General features: G+C 43.4%; 1 protein-coding gene across 2 annotated transcripts in view; it reads left to right on the top strand.

Annotated features, from left to right (window-relative positions):
- WDFY1 (WD repeat and FYVE domain containing 1) overlaps positions 1-23,341 on the top strand; it is a 1,420,223-nt gene that overhangs the window by 1,334,271 nt on the left and 62,611 nt on the right. Inside the window, exons 10-11 of one of the 2 annotated variants that reach the window (XM_069618156.1) lie at positions 1,094-1,224; positions 2,640-2,748. In XM_069618156.1, coding sequence (XP_069474257.1) covers positions 1,094-1,224; positions 2,640-2,748 — 240 coding nt within the window. The remainder of the gene's footprint in view (positions 1-1,093; positions 1,225-2,639; positions 2,749-23,341) is intronic. The other variant, XM_069618157.1, reaches the window with a different exon arrangement.

Below are 23,341 nucleotides of genomic sequence, written 5' to 3'. Positions count from 1 at the left end.
GGCACGCTCCGCTCCTGCAATGAGAGACACCCTCTGACCATCGTTGCTCGATCTTTAACCCCTTCTCCCCTCCTCCCCTCCAATTAACATCCGCCCATCCCATCAACCGTTTCCCCGCACCTGCAAGTGGTTTCCCTCCTCCCTTTCGTCCAGACTGCCCTGTTTCTAATCCTGACTTGATATTTCTAAGTGAGGGCTCGCGAGGATATGGTAGGGCTGCTTTCCGCCAACATTTTCTCCCATTCCTGATCTCTTTTCCCCCTCCCTGATTCTGTCTCTTGTGGGGTTGTCTGGGACATGCAGTATGCCCATGTGTTGGTTTAGCACTGTGGCTCGTGCACACCGGCCCTGGATGGTTTGTTGAAGTCAGTCCTTCTGCCCCCCCCTTTCCAAGTTCTGCCAGATGATTCTCCTGCTGGTCCGCTGGATTAACCCCCTCCTGCCTTGTCTGGATCGTAAGTTTCCGTGCTGCAGCAACAGCTTCCTTCTCATAATGTGATGAGAATAAATATTGAGGGATCACGATAGCAAAGTGTACTTGGTATCTTATGAGGTTTATGTGTTTGTAATAGTTGAAAAATGTAAACTTGATTATAATTAATTTTGTAAAATTGATTGTAAAATATGTCTTTCTAAATTTCCTAATGTTTTGATCATAAAATGGAAAGAATTGTGTGAAGAATAATTAATTGGGATTTACTATCTGAATAGTGAAAACGATTTTAGGTGGATGTTGTATTGTATGTAATTTTCTGGAGATTCTGCCTAGGAATTGTCTGTACTCCGAACCTCTCTTAATGCTTTGTTCCTTGATGCAGTGAATGGTAACCACATGGATGAAGGCGCTCCATGTGGAATAGTGTTTTTTGATTTGCCACAGTGCTTTTGGCTGCGATTTAATAGGTGCTCCCATACATGTTGTGACAACAGAACCTTTGGGATGCATTGGTAAAGCTTCTGAAAGTAACTGTAATGATCCCTTTCCTCTGCATGATGTAGAAGATGCCATGTTTAATCATGTATAAATATGGGGATTTCAAGAAAATCTATAACCAAAATGTTCACCATATGTGCTTTTCTTTCTAACTTTAAGCATCACTGCAGAAAATGTGGCCACGCAGTGTGTGGAAAGTGCAGTTCAAAGAGTTCCACCTACCCAATTATGGGGTTTGAGTTCCAAGTTCGGATGTGTGATTCCTGCTTCGACTCCATCAAAGACGACGAGTAAGTGTCAATTTATAGTGGTCATTGGTTGCAAACACATTTTGTCAGATGCCGTTGTTCAAATAAACACGGCAGTATTTTCTGTAAATCTCCCTTAAGCGTCCCCTTTGTTGTTTTCCACTTAGATCACATACAGCGCATATTTACTTTGATTAAAGTGGTCTCTGTGACATTTAAAATGTGCTTTAACATTGCTTGGTGTGAGTGTCATACCTGTCATGACACTCCGTAAATTAACAGTTTGCTTCTTCTAACATGATCTAACACTGCCTGCTGTCTTCTAGTAGGTGGTTAATCTCCAGCCACGAGTGTGAGCAACCGCTAGTGTCTCACCCGCTAGTCCTCTGGGACTTGTCATCCAGGTGGCCAGGACACAGCCATCGCTTTTGGATCATGTGTGCTAGGCTTATTTCCGGCTGGTAATCAGCTATCTTGTTGGCCAGCTCTTCTGGTCTTACATGGCATTATTAGTAGCAAAGAAACAGATATTTTCTCTTTTCACTTTTCTTTTCTCTTCTCGCCATTCTTTCCTTCTCCTTTTCTCTCTGCACTTCCTCTCTCTATGTCTGCTCTTTCTTTTCTATACATTTTCTGCTTTTTAATCTTTTTGTTAAAACTCATAAATATACGGTTATATTGTCTAAATGATTTTTTTGCATGTTATAAAATTTCCATAAAGAAATTTCCGCAAAAATAAAAGCAGTGCTGTTTTTTAAAAGAAATTTGGCTTTTTATGAGCCTCTGCTTTTAATAAGGTTTAGCACAGTCATTTAAAGTCTGTACGTAATGCTGGGGCTGTGCATCTTGAATATGGTGTTACATGAGATAGCAATCTTACCTCAGTTAAATTTGTCATTCCATTCTGCCAGCCCTCAGTCATCAGCTGTGATATAGTCATAATTAAATCGCCAGAGTGCAGAAGTATCCTTTTACAGACTTGAGTAAATGTTTTGCTGCTCAAGGCATGTATGAAATGGTCAGGGGTAATAAGTGTTTTGGGGTCTGGCTTGATGGGGATCTTTTACACTTTTTATTGATTTGCCATGATCTTATTGATTTAAGACGTATAACGCTTAGGAACCATTTTTATCAAAAAGAAATTTAGGACCTGTATGGAAGCAATGCATCTTGCTATGAATTATAATGATTTAAATGTCATTCATGATGTTTGTGAATTTGTAAAAGCTTCTTTTAAAAGATGCCCAATGTCTTTTTGAGTGATCACCAACTTGTTTTATTGAGTCGTTATTGTCGCTTAATGCATTGTAATAATTGACTGGCCATGTAAATTCCTCTTCTTCTTCAATAGACGCTGTTGAATAAAAACTAAAATGTTGATAGACCAAAAGAAATATTAAAACACAAATTGTCACTTGGTTGAAGTTGTTCTTTCCCATTTTTTCTTTACTCGACAGCCGGAGCTCCTTGGCCACCTTCCATGAAGGAAAGCACAGCATATCCCACATGCACATGGATATGACGAGAGGGATTATGGTAACCTGTGGCAGTGATCGTCTTGTTAAAGTAAACAAACCCTTTATTTTTCTTAAAACATTTTCAAAATTTCCTCATCCAAAAAAACAGCATACAATTCCCAAAAACATTTAACAACCTCATCCCTACCCCCACCCCTCCCACCCACTTTCAACAATGGACACATCCCCTTGAACCAACTCACAGTTTTCAGAGATTGCTTACATTTAGTGTAAATAATATGATATCTCAAATTCAACACTGAGTCTTAAAAGACAAGGGAAGTCTCTGAAAGTGTTTTCTCATATAAACCAAGAAGGGGCACCATCTTCTACGAAAATGTTTATTTCCATTTCTGATTCTTGCCCTTAATTTTTACATTAATGTTCCATAAAATTATAAATTATGAGTTTTCCAAAAGGCATGTTAAGAGTTCTTATTATTGCACATAGCCAAAACTCAACAGCGGTAAGACTTGGCCCTCAAGATCGATTTAACTATGTTCTTTGCTGTAACTCGTGGAACTGGCACGGGAGTGTACTGGCACACCTGCTTTTGAACGGGTTTACTAATTCACTAAACACTACTTTGTGTAAACTTAATCTTGGTGTCCCAACAGATGGAAGTCCAGATTTGAATATGCAGAAGACTAAGGGCCCCATTACGTGGCTCGCGCTCCCGTAATGAAGGGTGCCGGTACGGGACCGGTACCGTTCATTACGGGATGCTCTATTACGAGGTTCCCTTGCGGTACCCACTCTGGATGTCTGGTCAGACCAGACGTCCTCAGCGGGTCCCGCAAGGGGACCGGGGAGCTAATAACGGGCCCGTTAATAACGGGCCCGTTATTAGCTCCCTCCCCATTACCATGGGGATGGTTTTTCCAATGAGGAATTACCGGGTCCTCCAATGTTGGAATGGCCCAGTAATTCCCCATTGAAGGAACCCGGAGCTGGAACCCGGTATGGAGGCCCTACGTTTTCATCACTTGAATGCTACAGGCTTTACAGTCTCTGATTATTGATAATACAATTAAACGGCTGACCTTTTCTATTTCTGATAATGCAAAAACATATGTGGTGTTGGTCTTTCATTCTACCAGCGAGAGCATTGCACTGCATTATTACACCAAGCATGAGTTGAATCCAGAACCAACATTTTAGGATTATCTCGGGAAAAGGTTCACTCTTAATTTGTCCTGAGTTATCCCTTTGGAGAAACAGGTTTGTAAGATGAATCATTTAAGTGGGGGAATTTTCCGATTTGGACAAATGTCCAATGAATATTACATGCTTAATGTGATGCTGGAAAGGCCTTATCAAGTGACAGGGCCTCCCAGTCATTGTCCTACCACTTCTCTGTATGTGTTTTCTCTGTTTTCTACCACTGAGGTCCAGCCTGCACCTCTAGCAGTGCAACTCTTCACATTTTCATTTTGGTGAACAACACCCATGGGATACCCTTATGGCACCCATGGGTGGGGGTACACCCTTGTACACCTTATGTGTGTTTTTGGGCATCTGGGTGTTTCCCACAGAGCATGGTATGGGCTGGTGGTAGCTACATGCTGATTTGCCATTGGCTCCGAGTGTCCTCCATTTTTAGAACACTCAGGCCCTGCCATAGGAATGAATGAATTCCTGATGGAAGGCAAGATGGCCACTGTGTTAATCACCGAAAAACTAGTAGCACACCTGAGTTATTTGGTAAGTCTTTTGGATTTTTAAGATAGATAGTGGGGTGCAAGGTAGATAACCAACTCTGACACTAGGTGGTATCAACAATGAGGAACCAGCAGATGTCCACACTCTTGTGGAACCCTCCTGTCCCTAGCACACCCAATGTGTTAATAAAACAACCAATAACATTGTTTTTTGCTGAAAAAATAATTATTATTACTCCAGTAGTATTCCTTTAAAAATAAATATGTACTCTTTTTGTATAGCAATCCTCATATAGAAATTAATCACATGTGTCCAATTTACATTAGTTAATTTGGAACAAGTTAAAGGCACAATTTTGAACAAAATGCAATTTTCATAAGTGTATATTCAAAATTTGAGAAACATAATAGATTGACACAATCATGGTAACTGTGGTTTCCTAAAGTCCTGTACTTCGGCTCTACACGTTTCGGGAAAGCATTCCCTTCTTCAGAAGCTGCTATTTCACTGGGATCCTAATCTTTTCTGTTGTAGGATTAATCATATAAAATCATATGTTAGTGTCCGTTCTTTTATCAAATAAACAACTATGGTTCTGTCTCTCACATACTCTTAGAGAGCAATAATCACCTGGATGATGTTGTGTTGGCCAGGAGCGTTATTCAATATGCACAACTTTCTTATCCGAATTTCTTAAAATAAATACGTTTTCTCCTATAAATAGGGGAGGTGTAATTATTAAAAACAAGAGCCTGTATCCTGCCTATTTAAAAGAAGCCACATGCTGTTTAAAATGAGTTCTAAATTAAAGAGAATTTTGATCAGATGTAAATATACCTGTCGTAAGTGGTCAAGAGACCACGCCGTCTGTTTGCAAACTTTGACTTTAGTCTTTTGGTGCAGATCTTCCACTCTCACAATCCATCAGTTTTGCAATCAGTGTCTTCCTGTGTAACAGGCAAAGAAACGTTGGCATCCCTAATCCTATTCACCAATTGTCACTTGTGCCAAGTTGCAAGGTTCAATATTGTACTGCAATTCTTACCTAATGGTGGTATAGTTATTCAGAGTCCCTCCTTATATGTCTATAATTCCCCACTCATCCTTGCGGTATGGTCGCATTCTGCAATACGATCAAAGTTAAAAAGATAATGTATCATGATCCCCCGTGGATCTTATTGTCCATGTGGTGGTTATCTAACTTATCAGTGTCTTAGCGCACCTCTACACATCCTTTCTGTGCGCTTAATGCTTCATTCTGGAACCACAAAAAATTGTGCGTTCCAAAATGGCCACTTTTTATTGTTATATGTCATCACGCCGTAGCGTGATGGCGTCATTTGTTTACAATTTTCATAATCTGTTTTTTTACAATATACTCAATAAATATATTGTCCCATACAGAGACCCGATTGGTTATGATCTATTAGACATATTATTCATGATTTAGTCATTTCAATTAGTGTGTATGTCGCTAGTAGAATTTCGTCATTGCTCATCCCCTCATGCAATTGTTGCGATCCATTTTTCTTAAAAAAAGAAAAAACGTCCTCAATGTGTAGATTGTTCCATAAAGAGACATAATTCGTTATATTCTGATTGGAATATAATTTATCGTCGCTCATCCATTCAAGATGGTCTATCCCCTCAGTGGTTTTCAAACCCCCTCTTTCTATAGTTATTCAACTAAAATATTTTACTGATATTGAACGTCAAGTATTTTTGTTGTTCGTGTTTTCATTTTGGTGAACACCACCCATGGGATACCCTTATGGCTCCCATGGGTGGGGGTACACCCTTGTACTCCTTATGTGTGTTTTTTGGCATCTGGGTGTTTCCCACAGAGCACGGTATGGGCTGGTGGCAGCTACATGCTGATTTGCCAGTGGCTCTGAGTGTCCTCCATTTTTGGGACACACAGGCCCCGCCATAGGAATCAATGAATTCCTGATGGCAGGCAAGATGGCCATTATGGCCTCTTGGTTTCTATTGCCTTTTACCTTGTTACCCAAAGTCTTGGGAAGCCCTGACTCTGTCATTTTCCTCCTGGCTGGCTGTTGGGTGTAAATACCATATATGGCTCTGGGGCTAACTTCTTTGAGATTGTCTGGAGCCTTCCCCGGGGCTGTATGTTGTGGGTACACCCTTGGGGTTGGACCTGTATGAATGGAGTCTGAAGTGAACTCACATTCTGTGCTGTGGGTGTCTGGTTTCTGTGTGTGACACAATGACTCAGACATCCCTGACTGAAAATGCCTTAAAAGCAGTTTAGTGTGCTGAAAGGCTGGGTGCTTACCCCAATCCACATTCTTTGCTGTGGGTGTCTGGGTGGAGTGAATGGCCTGAATGCCTGTGAGCCAGATTGGCTGTCTGCCTGCATGAATGCCCTTCTGCGTGATTGGTTGACTGAGCCTGGCTCGGCCTGAGTGAATGGGGAACAAATGTGTATAACAGGGACCTCTCACTCAACAATTTGTTCAGAAGCTGAAGTCGAAGCTGAAGCAAGAAGAAGCTATTTCTTGAAGCCCAGCTGGAGGAGAAGTCTGCTGCTGCAATTTCTTCATGTAATTGCAAAGCTGCTTTGTTCTCCCAAGGACTGATCCAGAGAGGACCAGCGACTCTTCATCCGAAGTGCCCTGAAAGCCAGTCCTGTGTGCCTGCCATCCATAGAAGGGGTCTTTGTGAGTCCTTAAGAGGAGTGCCTGGGCATCTCTAGTCAAAGAAGTTCATTGGTGTCATCCAGGGTCCGGAGGAGCGTTTGTGACCGCTGGAAGCCAGTTGCTGTCGACTGCCCAGTAGAGGGGGTACCCTGGTATAGTGCTGTTTGACACCTATAGCTGCACAAAAAAGTTCCAAACTGCCAAACAATGCTTCAAGGCACATCCTTGCCATCATCACTGAACACTCTTTTCCTGCCGGAGAATTTCCTGGGTCACTGAGTGCAGAGGAAGGTCCACCGTTGGGTTTCCCAACACCAGAATCCAACAAAGATGTCTGAGGGTCCAAACTTGGCGAGGGTCCGTGGTCCACTCCAGTGGTCCTGGATCCTGTTCTCCTGTGCCCTCTGAGGTATATTGGGATGGGAGAACCTTTAAGAAGACAGTAGAGGGTCATTGAACATTTTTGGACTGGGCTGTAAAAGAACAGATAAGTTACTCCCTAATTTTTCCATTACAGGTTGCCCAGATGGGGGGATCCTCACACAGAATTGTCTATCTAGTCTAAAGAAAGCATTCTGCCACTGTTCATAACTAACCTACCTTTCTTATGCTGTTACAGCTCACTTAAGAATTCACATGCCTATTTAAAACTGTCTGCAATTGGTGCATTTATTACTGAATGTAAGTCTTGTGTGGTACTGTGTTTTAAATAGGTTAATATAACAATACCCCTGCTTAAATCAACATCTAACTCCACCAGCAGGGGAAATATATATATTGTTGTTTAAGGGAGATAGAAACAAAATATGCAATAATAATTTCATCACCACACCTCTAGGACCCTGATTACCCGGCACACTAAGCCTTGAAAAAATAGACTGTATGCATTAATACATCAAAAATCATAGTATAAATGTATTCAAAAAAATATTCACTATTAAAACATAGATTGACCCTTAAAACACAGTGGATACAAATTAATACATCAAAAGTTCATCTAAACAACCTAACACAATTTGACAGACACAAATGACAATACACGAATACATTCAACATTCTAAATGTGTTGTAAAACTGATTCCCAACATGTTTCTGTTCTTCCAATTGCTCAAAGGGTGAACATTCTTCAGGGGAAACTCTGTAAAAACTGTAGACTGCTTCAAACACTGTGTCAAGGGGGTCAATTCAAACATCACATGAATGGATGCCAATACACCTAAAATACAAAAACGCGGGTGTCCTTAAGGTGTGGGTCGAGTTTTACAATACTAAATATACCTTCACACACTCCAGCAATAACTTCAGGAGTATGGAAACAAGAGACCTGGTCCACTGCTAGACCACCCTCCCACAGTTCTAATAATGAACTCACAAAATTACCTTCACTGGGAATTTCATCAATGGCATTCCCTTAGTGGTCGCTTCGCCACATGCACCAATTCCTGGATGCATCTACTTAAGCCACAGGCGCAACAAATCGCCTCAATATTCAAATGGAGGTACTGCAAAAACAAACACACCAACATACCAAATTCTTAATAGGGGTGATAACTTCCTCAAACCCAAGCTAGCATCACAACAAAGACAAAGTATCCTATATTATACAAAATATATATTTGTCTCCAGGTTCTCTTGATGTGGACTGGGTGCTAGATTGAGCTAGGTGCCTGCAACCTTTTGGAATCTATGACATTTTATTTGGACATCTGTATCCAGACTTATATTAAGGTAATACAGGATATACTTTGTCTTTGTTGTGCTGCAGTCACTAGGTCACAGGTCAAACAGGGTCTGACTGACAGTCAGTTACCCAAGCCAAAGTGGAAACCCAAGGCCAAGAAGAAGAGTAAGAAGACCACCTCTGTGAAGGGTGCTTCTTCTCTTGAAGCTGTTTCAGCAGCACCCACTGTGGTCCCAGCTCCTGATGGAGTAGGCCCGCTGGTGATCCTACACTCAACTCCTGAGGGAGAAGAGCCAGAGGACCCTCCTCAGTGAGAAGTAATCACCCCCAGAGGATCACCCAGACCTCCAGTGCTTGTTAGCTGAAGGTGCGTGTTCTGACTTGAGTGTCGTGGAGACTGTTGATACCTACGTCCCCAAGTGACGCACAGGGGTACCTGAAGAACCCCCTGTGCGACCTTTGAGGCCACAGGTGGGAGATGTCTCTTCCCGGATCCACGGAGCCTCAAGAACACTGATGCTGCTGCAAAAAGAACGGGATTAAGTACCAGGCAATGACAGTATAACACGAATCATAAAATCTGAGAGGTCTTACCTATCCGGTGGTAGGAAGGTACGGGAAACCTAAGTGCAGGAGGTTCGAGACTCAGATGAAAAGTAGTCCCCAGAAGAACAGGGACCAGAGTAGTACGTGGAAGCAGGACTACCCACCTGAGCCAAGGACTGAGTGCGTAACGTGGGAATCAGGAGACAGGTACGTAGAGGGAGCGCACAAGTTCCAAAGGGCAAAATCCGATTGCAAGTGAGGGACGGTCCGAGGTTCAGCGACGAGTAAACAGTTCCAAGCAGAGGGACAGAAGGGCAATCCAAGGGAGTCCAGTTGAGAGTTCCGAGGTCAAGGTATACCAACAAGAGCAAGATCCAAACGTAGCGCCAATCAGGGTCCAAGAGACAGCTGAGAAGCGGTGACTGCTTTGCTCGTCAAGCGTTTTGTAACGGGTGCCTGACAGTCACGTGACGTGCTCTGCCACCACGTGACGGACGTTGAGCTGGATCACGTGATTGGACAGCTACGCGATATGGGAGTGTTCTGCCGATCCTTCTGGCGTGTGTTCTCCATGGCAACTGCCAATGCAGGAAAGGCTACAACCCGGTACGAACATGCCACCTGGTGCGGCGTAACCCGTCCTGTGGGACAACCAAATCATGTGAGTCTCGTAACCGGGGAGTAGTGTGAAAATAGGGGGGAGGTGTTGTGGGAACGCTAGCTAAGTTCTGGTGTTCGTGTGGATGCCTAACAGTGGGCCCTCTAGTGCAGAATTCTGTAAGGGTCAAAGAGAATGCCACTCTCTTGAGGGTCTAAGAAAACAGGCCCAGTCACAAGGTGAAGTGCCTAGGTCTTTTACGATTTGTTGTGAGTGTGAGCTCCTTTACAGTGAGCCCACTCAGCCTGAACCTGGTGTAGTCAAGAGGTTGGTTGTACCCCAGGTATAGAGGCCCTTCCTTTTTCATTTGGCACGTTAGGTGCCCTTAGCTGGTCATCTTGGCACCAAGAAGACCATGCAAAGGTTCTCAGCCCACTTTTATTGGCCCAAGATGGGAGTAGAAGTGGAAGCCCATTGCAAGACCTGTCCCGCTTGTCAGTTGTCTGGCAAGACTGGAGGCAGTGTCTTTGACCCATTGCAGCCTTTGCCAGTAGTTGGCCCACCATTTGAGTGGGTGGGCACCGACATTGTTGGTCCCCTAGGCCCTCCAACATCAGGTAGACACCGGTTCAACGTGGTCCTGGTAGATACTGCCACCAGGTATGCTGAGGTTATAACCCTTCGGACCATAACTGCCAAAGTGGTTGCCAGGGCTCTCCTGGGCATTTCCACCAGAGTAGGATTTCCTAAAGAGGTGATCTCTGACAGAGGAACCGCTTTCATGTCTAGTTACATACAAGCTATGCGGAATGAATGTGGTGCAGCTTATAGGTTCTCCACCTCCTACCACCCTAGACTAATGGTCTGGGTGAGAGATTTAACTAAACTCTCAAGGGCATGCTGGGTGCTTTGGAAGAGCCCCTAAGGAGGAAATGTGATCTCCTATCATGCCTGCTGTTTGCCTATAGAGAGGTGCCTCAAGAGGCTATTGGTTTCAGCCCCTTTGAGCTCCTCTTTGGAAATCCAGGGACGGGTCCCCTTGCCTTAGTGCGAGAAGGTTTGGAAGCCACCCCACCAGGTCCTGCCAAGCAAGTGGGGGACTATGTGTTAGGCCTCAGACCAGATTTCCGCATATATGGGAGCCCTTTCTCAAGGAAAGGGAAAGCTCCAGCTTTAACAGCAAAGTGGTCGTCTGTGTGTGTGGACAGTTGTGGAGACTTGAACTGTTTGGTCACAGACCACATCCTTGCCAAATTGTGTCTGTTACTGTACAGATGGGTTGGATAGAGACTGTCCAGATCCTATCAACAAATTCTCTTTGGAGCCAAGACTCCTATGGAGAGGAACATTCCTCTGAAGACTTGACATTTGTTGTTAGAAGCCAGCCAGTGTCTCTTTCTTCAACTGTCCTGGTGAAGCCCTGCTCCTGTACAGACCTCCTGACAGCCTTCATCAGCGCTTGGACCCCTGGACAGGTGGGAACAGCCAGCCTCAACCCCTGCTTGGGGATCATGCCCTTGGAAGCCTTTGGGAAGCATCCTGGAACCATCCTTTGGGCTGACCAGCTTAAATTTGGGCTACCTCAATGCATCGGTTGTCCCAGGATGAGCCTTGGGACTCTGCAGATCCTCGACTTAAGAAAAACAAGGAGCATCCCCCTGCAGTTGCAGCTCCCACTATGAAGAAGGGCCTAGTAGAAGTAGTTGCTTTGTTCTCGCCATGATGGTCGACTTCTGCCATTTCTTCTGAGTGGCCATCATTGATCGCCGTCTGCATCATGTCCCAGGAGTCCTCTGAGGTCATCGCCAGAGTGGTGGTCCTTTCTTCAGTTAAGTCAAGATGTCCTGCTGTCCAGTATCCAAAACCTATCCATCGAAGCATAGAACCACAAACTAGCCGGAACCAAAAACCTGATGCGGAAAGGGACCTCTGCACCCAACCCTCTTGGACCTCATTCAACTGAAACAAGGCACGAGAAAAGGGGCCCCGCGATTTCAAGAACTTCTACACTGGTCACTGAGTGAATCTGAGTACAGGGGGTAAGTAAACATGACTATTCTAACCCCAGTCTTGCGCCCTAGGTTTTAATAGGTGTAAAGTTGTTATCCTACCTCACACTTGTCTGACTGTGAATGGTGGTGTTCTGCTCAGGTATCCTCCCATGGGCTTTTACCTGTGACTGTAGGGTACCAAGTCCCATCTTTCCTAGCTAGGGAAGGACTTTTTAAGGTGTACTGCCTTATTTTATAAGCCTTTGTATGGTGTGTCTAACTGTTTTATTTTCAAATATGAGTTCCTTAACTGATATTTAATTCACTGGTTATTTTTATGATCATGCTTTACTACTGTACAGTTTACTAAACTGTGTTCTGAAAGTGAAGTACTGGTGCTATTAGAAAAGCACACGATAGTATGTGTATCTTGTAGTAGTGGGTGTTTTAGGGTGTTACTTACCTGTAGGTTTTCACCGCAAAGAGTTTGGGTGAGGCTCAATAAATAACTGTATTTATACATTCTTCCTAACTTGTATTAAGTTCTCTCTGTGCTTAACTGAAACCTTAATCACTCTCACACCTAAGTCTAGGCCTTGCTGTTCAGTCACACTACCCAGATAGAGCATAGCTAGACATTAGTGTCTTTCTCTGCTCACCAGAACAAGGTGGCCTCTAAGATTTTTCCACAGGGCTGATTCTGAAAATCAAGCTTATCTGTCACCATTTAGGAAACATAGAATTTTAATAATACAAGGACGTGATCAACAAGGACACAACTTTCCTGTCGTAGTGGGGAGATATTTCATTTTGCACTTGGTATGCGTGAGGATATATTTTCTGAAAATGAACAGGAGATGGATCTATCGCTCCTGAACCATGCTTGGTTGATCCTGTAAATCACTGGAAATGTTCTTGTGTTGTGGTATATTCTAATGGAGACAGGTTATAGAGGCATCAGTGGTAACTACCACTCAGATGCAGCTGGGAAATTTACTTTCCAAATTGGGAGATTTTGGAGCGTAATTGATTACATTTTGATTACCATGAAGTGGTGGGGCTGCATCCATGGTTTTGAGATCCCAAGGTGCAAGAGTAATCAAACTCCTCTCTCCCTTACATGGGGCTGTGCTGGGAAGGCGCAGGTTACTGGGTCTGCTTATGTTCATTTTTGTCAAAGTGGAAAATTGAATACTGTTGTGCTGGTAAGTGGATAGGGAGACCTGGATACTTAATATGGCGGTTACTCAAAATAGGGCAGTGCAAATAATATGACATTTGTATACTTTACCTATGGGCATTGTCAGAGCTTTCACCCTTTTTACAGCGAATTGTGCCAAAATCTTCAGAACCACCCACATGAAGAGAGAAGCCATTTTGCAGGGAATACATCTGGGATATCTGGTAGTTGTAAAGTGAAGAAGAGTGCCCTGCTTGAAGCACTTAAAGCTGCTTGTCCCATTGTAGTTGATATTAAGCCAAGACAGGGGAATTATAAGATCGAACTAACCAAAAGAAAGACAAAGGTTGCAAAGGAACAGTAGGATGCTTTGTGTGAAGCAGCTACATTTTTTGAAACCAAATACTTTTGGAGGATTGTATCTAGAAATTCTAATGGACTTGATTTTGATTTTTCTAGCAGTCCCAGAAGTCCATTTGTCATAGGACGACTGGCTTCTGTATTTTCATACCCTATGCAACCCAAGTGGTCATTTCCAGGAATGAAGTGGAGGTCTTGAGGATACCCTGTTAAGAGATGGGAAATTAACTCACTTCTCAGTCAGGGAATTGGAATATGTGATAGGGAGACAGAAGCCCTTTAAAGCTGCTGGGAACGATGGGGTGCTCAATGATATTTTTCATGTTTATATTGAATTATGGTCCCATTTTTGAGACAAGTGTTTAATGCAAATAGTTTTTCTGGCCAGATTCCATAGAGCTGAAAAACTGGGATCATAGTGCCCATTTACAATTCAAAAAGGGCAATGAGTCCCTTCCGTCGTCTTATCGTTCAGTTGCACTATTAGCTGGTATGTTTAAACTCTTTTTGGGGATTTTACTGAAGAGATTAGAAGGATGGATGTTGTAACAGGATATTCTGCCACAAACACAATTGTCCTGTAGAGCTGGTACTGGCACTGTAAATCAGTGACTGAAGTTGTCTGATACTGGTCTAATACTGGATAAATACGCTGTGCACTAGGACCCCAACTGGCCCATAAAGCTAGGGGTTGCCCAATGGCACTTTAAGATGGAATATCAGCACCCGTGAGATGGATGGGGATGCAGATTCGTACTCTAGCATCAAATCAATAATGACAACTCATTAGTTTGGCAAAGGCAGTCTGTTTAATGACAAGTACAAAAACGGGGAGTTTCATGAATATCAGCGGTTGCTTGATCTTCCTTCTCGCTTCACAACTCCAACGAACTTCATAAAAAACACATCATTTATACTAAAAACTTGTCATCACTGACGTATAATGCTTAAAATGTTGCATGCAATTCTATTGGTTCTAATGCCTATAGCCCTGTTAAAATTAGCATTGGAACAGTTGCACTATCCAGCGCACATGACAAAAGAGAATCTCGCAGCAACGCTCGCTGAAGACTGGTTTATACCGAACTTAGCAGAGCACGTTGCATTTTTTATGGTGAACTGTATGATCTGCCAGCAGTTCATGGCTGGGCACACACTAAAAGTAATTAGAGGAGTCATTCAAAGGCCAAATGGACCTTTTCAGCACTTGCATGGCGATTACGTCGATATGATTCAAGTATGTAACGGGTACAGGTACCTAATTGTTGTGGTGTGTCCATTCTCTAGATGGATAGAAGCAGGTCCATGTACACACCCAGATTCTACCTCTGCACCCACATTTCTGGTGAGAGAGGTATTTCCCAGGTGGGGAATATGTGAGATCATGAGGTCAGATAATAGTCCTCACTTTGTTAATGCAGTATTTGAACAGATCAGCTTGCTGCTTGGAATAAAGCACACGTTCTCGCACAAGTTTTCATCGGTGTATCACCCGCAAGGTAATGGGATATGTGAGAAGCTCAACAGCTTGTTAAAGGAGAAGATAGCCAAGTTGAAGCTTACTCTATGAAAGGGATGGTTGCACTGCCTTCCTTTGCCACTGTATACACTCAGAAACCAGCCTGGTTCTGACCATCATCTTACGCCATACGAAATAGCAACAGAAAGAAGAATGTGCTCTCCACTGACACCCCGAGACAAAGCTAGATGTGATGACCAGCCAACAGGAGAAATCTTAGGATCTGAAATGCAAAATTACTTGAATTGCATGACATCTTGTCTTACTGTAATTTCAGGCCAGCTGCACCGACGACGAAAAGGGTGCAGGGCAGCACAGAACACAGAAGGAGATACTACTGCAGACTCAGTTCAGAGTCTGTGTTCCATCAATCTTCCCTGGTGACACCGTCCTGGTGAAGAATCATATGAGAACGAAGTGGGACGAGCCAAGATTTAACCGTCCCTTTACAGTGGAAGATGTCACTCCCTCTGCAGTCAAGTTACAAGGAAGAAGAGCTTGGCTCTATCTGGGTGATATCAAGCCATACATCAGAGAAGGCCCCCTGCCCACACCCCAACACGTAGAGACTAGAGACGACGGGGAAGAACCACAGCACGTGCAGACGAGATCCATGATGAAGAAGGACGCATGACCAGCAAAGTACAAAAGAACTTAAGTGCAAGGTTGTGACTCCATTTTGGACATTTCCTCAGAGCAAAAAAGAGGATAAGGACATAAAAACGGACACACTGTGCATCCCATTTGCACGGGAAAGAAGAAAACTGCACGTATAAGCCACAACATAATTTGTTGACTTTGGACTGAGGCACACTGAAGCTGTGATCAGAAAGAATATGCCAAACTTTGATCGAGCACACACAAATTGGAAGAAAATACAGTATCCAGACTCATTCCACACGGAAATATTGTTCGGACTCACTTATGTTGTCCCACAGTAGCGACATTACCAAAGACGTCCTGAGTTATTTTGACCTAGTCTTAAGGTCATACCCGTCATTGGTGGGGAGGCTCACCAGCATCTCTGAATTTCTTCAAGATCCTGAAAACGAAAAGTTAATAAGGAGGCTGCTTACTGTGATAATCGAGCAGTTCCTCCTGCTTCCGGAGTACAGCGAGGAAAAAACAAATGTCCCAAGCAGAGGAAGAAGTGAATAGGCTCATCAACGTGCTGTTCTTTCGCTTAATTGAAGACTGTCCAGATCTTGTCGGGAGAACCAAAGATGTTTTGACATTTCTTCGAAATCCAGCAAACGCAGAACGTTTAAGTATAATCCTGAACGGAACTATCATCCAAGTTGCTCTCCACACACATCGAGATTGCAGAAACTGCTTGCAGTGAGTGGAAGCCAAACTTCAGCAAAGACAGGACAAATGTCCCTGTCACCAGAAGATAGTAGGTTGGTGAGCAACGTCTTCTTATGCCTAATCAAGGATTTTCCAGAACTTGTGGGGAGGCCCGCCGGTGTTGACGTCCTCACGTTCATCAGAGACCCAGCTAATTCTACACAGATGAGCATGCTCTTGCATGGTATCGTGATGCAGGTCGAACTTTCCAACCATCAACAGAACTATCTGAGAAGATTTTAAACTTTCCACCGAGGGACAGATCGAGAAGGTACTGCCAGAGACTTCACTTTTGTTATACTGACAAGAAAGACATGTCTTTGGAAGTGAAACGGATAAAAGGCATTGACTGGGAAGTTGTATACTGTGAGCATCCACAGTAAAGAGACTTGCTGAATTTATTACTTGATTTTGACATTTCCTCATATGTAGAAAAAGGAACTGCATCCAGAGACAATAGACAATCTAGTGTCCAGGCAAAAAGGGACAACTGTTTCAGTACCTGCATCCCACAAGAAAAAGTAGCAATCTTGTCATACCTCAGGAGGAGAGACGCCCTTATTGTTCCAGAACTAAATGCTGTAGATTAACCTATGGGGGTATTGTGTACCTGTGCATTGTATTTATCATTGTTTTACTGTCATTGACAATTAGAACTGCATTTTTTTTATTGGTGCTCAAAGTGTTCCGATTTCAGTGCACCCACCTAATGATACACACATGAAGCCCATGAAGGCACCCAGACCCTATATAGTCATTCCAGTCCCTAGAAGGTCTGGTAGCGGAATGAGTGAACTTAAGATGGATGGGATTAGCAATGGAACACACACACTTATGATAACAAGCAAATTGAAAAGCCGGAGACAGGGTCGGCAGAGTAAGAATGAAAGAAGGTTACTGACAACCGATGAATGCACACCCACCAGGTCTAGTGTCAATAAATATAGAACCACATGCCAAGGAAGAAGGGAAGGTTGGACAGCCAACAATGAGAAGTTCTACTGTAAGTGAAGTTAAAAGGCAAATGAAGACAGCTAAGCTAGTGAAGAAACAAAAGGAGTTGGAGAAGAAACCAACTGAAACAACATTAATGAACACCCTTGATCCAGCACTGAAAGGGGTGAGTGCAAGCCCAGAGAAAATCTCACAGGCACAGATGATAGCAGAATCAATATGGTCGTTCATAACCAGAGCCTGGAAAATACAAAAGGACAAAGAAAGGATTGCCAGACTTTCATCTACTCAACTGGCACAGATGGGCTTGCACCATGGATCAGGATACCTGAGAATCCCCCAGCAAGAAGAAGCCATACGGATGCATTCAAGGATGTAGTTATAGCAAACTACATGAAAACCTTGAGAATCAAGAGAAGCATACAAGGAGATGACAGTGAGCTAAGCTACTACCTGTATAGCACAGCACATTTGGGAAATAACATATGGTACCAACATATGTAAGAAGTTGGAAGACGGAGTTCAGAGGGGGAATGCTTTGTTTGTGCACTCCTACCGTACAGCATGGGGAAGTCAAAGATCTTTGTAGCTGTAGAAATTGATGTCCAGACAGCGCACTGTCTATCACACGTAGCAATGTGCAAAAGGCCAGTTCATGGGAAGTGATGCCTCACTGAAGTGGGAAACTGAAGCTACTGATCCAAACGAATATGATTATGTCTAGGACATAAAGACAAGAAACAATGGAAAGACGAAACACATTGTGATCAGATACGAGAAGCCTGGGATAAAGGACCAGAAATCAGACGAGAAGCAAATCACAAACTAAACGTTCAAGGAAAGACGCCAGAAGAGGCTCGAAAGTGGAAGAAAAGAGGCCAAATGCAAATTTGGGGAACACTGCTTTCACCAGACGGTTGGGAGAAAGGAGTGGTGATTTGCAGAGCATGGATGGTCTTCGGTCACTACGAACCCACCATCAACATAGTGCGAAATGGATGCAAGCCATTGTGGCGGAAGCTTGCAAAACTGCTAACATGGGTCAAAGACAGAGGAGCACCCTTGCAGATAGTGCCATTGGAGAATCCGAAACTCTGCTTCAGGAATAATGGCACCAGGAAGATGGGGGGATAATCAGAACTGTGGATGAGTTTTTGACGCTCCAGGAATGGTACACAGTACTGCAGTGATCATGGATCATTATTGGGCATGTGGATCCAAAGCATATATCAGGCTGCCGAGAAACTGGGGAGGTAGATGTACCATAGTGAATGTCCACGTTCCAGCGTTGGCGATTCTGAAAAGTGACCTGAATATTGACAGTTTCCCGAAAGCAGATGCTCACCTGAGAAAGAAGAGATCTGTGGAATTGATGAACCGAATGAAGCAAGAGAATTACTTTTCTGCCAAATCCGTAGAAGCTTTTGATGCTATCCCTTATGAACATAGGCTGTTCAGTCAGGCTTCCTCAGTGTCCGCGACAATCTTCATGCCAAGAATTCAGGTTGGAGCAAATACTAAATGGTTACAGATAACCAGATGGGAGTTACTGCAAACCATCAACACAACCATAAAAGGATTCAACGCAATCAAAGAAGAGTTCAGGGCAATCCGATTGATGACTCTTCAGAACAGATATGTCCTTGACATGATCACAGCCATGGATGTAGGTGTTTGTGCAAAAATCGGAGAATCTTGTTGCACATTTATACCTTCTCACAATGACGAAAATTGAACTCTAACGGAGGCCATAGGTATGCTGACAAAACTACAGAATCAAATGATTGATGAAACTGATGAAGTGGGCGACGACAGTTAGTTTGGATCACTATTCTCATGGGTTCTGCAATGGATGGCAGACGCATTCAAATTCCTAGGAGCCCTACTAGTGATGATATTGCTTGGATTTTGTGTTATCAGGATAATAATATCTCAGTGTCAGAAAACTGCGAAAAAAGCCATAGGGATGAAGATCATGATTGATGTCGAACCAGGATGGAAGCCCAAAAACCTGACTGATGAAGAAATAATAGACTTTGTGAAAGCCAGCATTCATGCACCAGAAGGAACAAAGTTTCGATATCCCAGAAAGCATAGAAATTATGTGGGAAGATGGATCTATTGCAGCCCAAATGGACAGTGGCAACTAATGACGTGGAACAAAGACGAACACGTAAGAACAGCGGGAAGTCTAAAAGGAGTAATATAAATATGGACCCCAAAGACACATTTCTTTAGACCGTCATGCATAGACCCAGAAGATGAAGAAAAAATGGACCCAGAAGATGGAATGAAAGTGAATACAGAGGAACCAAAGAGGATGGATACAATGGAAGAAATGAAAGTGGGTGATGAATCGCCCAGAGAGGGGAGTGTAGCAGATTTCCCAAGTACAGCCTGCACTCGAGTCATCCATTTTGAGGTACTAGGAACGTTCACACCGAAGTATGTGACGTACGATGAGCAAATAAACCAGCAGAGAGCTGCAGTGGGGCTCTGTCCAGTACCAATTAGAAGAACCGCATCCATTGAGGTACTTACACCTAAGAAAATCTGGACAGTAAGGTATCCATTGAGAAAACCATATCAACAAATGAAACGGAATGAAGATCGTCCTGAAGAAGCCAAAAATGTCCTAATGGAAGACAAATGGTGACATCACAAGAACACGTACTGACTCACATATAGAAGATATGACGACCTGCGAATGACGAAAATAGACAAAACGCCATGGATAAGGGACATGGAGAACCTAAAGTGAAAGGACGATGTCAAATGTAAGAAGCTTATGCCATGAGCACGGCGAAGATATTCAGTTAGTTTACGCATGTACATATGCTTGGAACCGCAAGAAAGCTAAGAAAATCATGCGGCTTGGTATGCTTAGTAGTAAGATAGATTGCGGCAAGCGCCACCTATACATTAGGGATGTAACAGTATTACGGTATACCGTTAAAGATACCGTGAACCACTTAATTGAACAATAATAACCGTCCCATTGTTTATACCGGTATACCGTTCATACCGTTAAGTGTGCTTTTCAATCTGATTTGGAAAGGCTGCAGTAAGCAAGTGCTGCGCAGTCTTGGTCTTGCACTGTTGGATGTGCCGTCTGCCAAGTAGTTTCAGTTTGAGCAGTTTTTAATGCCATTCCATAAACCACACTTGCCTGACACAAAATCAATATGTTAGCAATAGGAAGAATAAATACAGTGGCAAGAAGGAAAAGGGTTTACTTTTTTTTTTTATTTACATTTTTTTTTAAAGCGCTCACACAGCCCGCGGGCATCGAGGTGCTGTTAAAGAAATTGTTTTTGTTTATTTAGTTGCGTAATTGTTTTTGTCTTAGTTGCGTATTTATAACACGCTTAAACACCCAGAGGTTTCTAAGCGCCGACCCGGGGATCGAACCTGTGTTGCTTCCAAGGCACGCACGTTGCCGCTGAGCTATCCTCCCGGGACTTTGGGTTGGCGGCTTTGGGGTTTATATATTTATAATGGATAATGTTTTCTAAACATATGACAATGGGGGATTTCCCTGGTTCTATCATTGAATTTACATGTAATAAGTCACACTGCGAAATTTACCCATCTCTGTGGGTATTCCCTGCTGTCATACCAAAGGGTAACATGTCCGTGATTACTGAACACCTTTTGGCCCAGAAGTAGATTAAAGGCTGTAAGGTAAAGAGAGAGTGCGTGTGCGTGTGTATGCGCACAAGCGTATACTACCATCAGACTCCATTGATCTGTGGCATGCAGGTTATCAAGATGGCAACATGTTCATCTTCACCAGTAGCCAGTGGGGGAGCTAAAAGCCTAAATGACCACTTAAAAAAGCTATTCAGTTTGCTTTGCCAGTCGCAGCAGGGCTCCCCCCCACCCCCCTGCTCCGCTCCACACGTGTTTGTGTTTGGTGGAAGCAAGGGGTGGCATTTCAGTGGAAAGTATGTTGAAAAACCCAATTCTGGCCCTGGGTGCCTGGTTTTGTTTGTGATGATAAATCTGACAATTTATGACCTTTTAGAAAATATTTGTTAAGATTAATTTACTCCACCTGCTATACCGCGATAACCATGATATACCATCGTTTGGCAAGAAGGTTATTGTACCGTCATAAAACTAATACCGTGACACCCCTACTACACATATATACCTCAATAGAAGCACTTTATATATGTATACATCAACTATGCACAAGGCAGAATCAACCAAAGGTTACTAGAGGCCGCACGAGGAGAGTTTCGTATTAAACAAATCAAGAATAAAAGGCAGAAGCGAAACCCAGACAGAGACAAATCGTACCAAAATGCCAAGGTCGTATCAGCTAAAATGGACGTACAGTAGCTACAATTAATGAAGCACAGAACAGAATATCCTGCTCAGGAAGGTCAAGATAAGAAGCCGAAGGTAGGTGGTGGGCAAAACGAAAATCAAATACACTAATTACATGAAGAATGAGGCGATTTCACAGTGTCTGAATCACATGACCAGCCGAGCAAGAAGAAGGGGGACTTTCACACCTATGCATGGCAGTGGGCCATGCAAAGATATCAGAACTTTTCTAGACAAGAAACGCAGTCTCGAGGCCAACCACAGTGAATTAATTGACACATGACCACTGAAGTGATGATTGATTGTAGCAGTAATTGGAGGAAGGCTGGGGGAGCTGACAAGCACCCTGCACCTGGCCGACCATTCTGCATGTTGCTAGACAAAGTGGAAAAGTATGAGTGGGGTTGGTGCCAACCCAATCTTAGTGGACCAAGTTGTTAGGCAGAAACCTGTGCAGTTCCCTCTGGGACCACTGCAAAAGATTTAGGACTACAGGTGTTTGGCAGTAAACCCACTTGGTAGCAGTCTGTACCAGACAGATTCACTTGGTAGCTGTGGCTGAGCAGTCAGACTTCCCTCAAGAAGAGTTAGGCAGTATACAGAGTATTCACAATAGGTCAAGAGAGCACAATAGAACAAGTAAACACTGACCAGGGCTTGGTGTAAAAGAGATATAATTATTTATTTAAAACCACATCTAAAAAAACACACAGGCACTAATAGTAAGCAATCCAAAAACACGGTCACTAAAAGATATACACTCCCTTAAAAGAATATTAGACAAGTCTTAAGTAAAGCCCCCACTTATTCTCAGACAGCGGTGAGCGCTTAACGTAGATGGCACTCTAATAATTCGTTTTAAGAAGGGAGAGAAAAGCAGAGAATAAATTGAAACAGATCCCAACAATTTTTCACGAACACAACAAGAGAGGAAAGCAAAGTAACACCGTGAGTTTTAGAGTCAGTAGGCCGGATCCGCTTCAAGGGGATCAAAACGAAATGTGTCCAAGGTCACACGGTTGCAGTGCACAAAAGTCTTGAAAAGGTTCAAAAAGAGTTGGACCAAAGAAAGAGACCAGTTAGAGGGTCAAGGCGGCCAGCCCAGTCCAGAAGGTTAAGGGGTTATTATTACCTTGTAGCAATCTTTAGAAAGGGAGGCCTGGCGAACACGGTACCTTAAAGTGGTGAGAATACTCCAGCGGGGGCAGTTGTTCCTGGCAGCGGATGCAAGTCGGTGCTTCGTCCGGGGGAAGCGAAGATCTCGTCGGGGAGGAAGACAGGAGCTCCACTTGGGTTGGAGTCACAGAAGAGAACACAAACGCCATTTTAGAATCGAGTCCTGGCAAAAAATACCAACCGGCGAATTAATATTAAATAAATAAACCGGCGGTATGTTCGAGACTATGAGAATTAAATAATTAAAGTTGGTAGCCTCGAACAATGGGAAAATCCCATAGGGAAATATTTGCGGTCGAATATAAAAAGTAGTTTCCACTGCCACCAGCCAAAACTCGATCAGGGGGGACGGAGACGTGCCCCCTCGACTAACAGACCCCGGGGCAATCGAATTGCCCCGACCAGTACCTCCACAATATGATGGTTTGTACTGGTTTCTGTTAATAATTTGGGACTAGTAAAGCCAATGGTGACTTTACATGCCCTGGGAGACAGTAGTCAGTCCCAGGGTATGGAGTCTATGATGGGGTGTCACTATGACACCCCTGTGTTACTGCACGGAGGGTGCTGTGTAACACACATCGTAAAAACACATGAGACCCTATGGAGTAAAGGACCCCAAAGCCCATAAAA

Source organism: Ambystoma mexicanum, chromosome 10 (assembly GCF_040938575.1).
Source record: "Ambystoma mexicanum isolate Mex_15411 chromosome 10, UKY_AmexF1_1, whole genome shotgun sequence".
NCBI lineage: Eukaryota > Metazoa > Chordata > Amphibia > Caudata > Ambystomatidae > Ambystoma > Ambystoma mexicanum.
The sequence above is the reverse complement of the archived record's forward strand: the minus strand, read 5'-3'. Positions and strand labels throughout refer to the sequence as shown.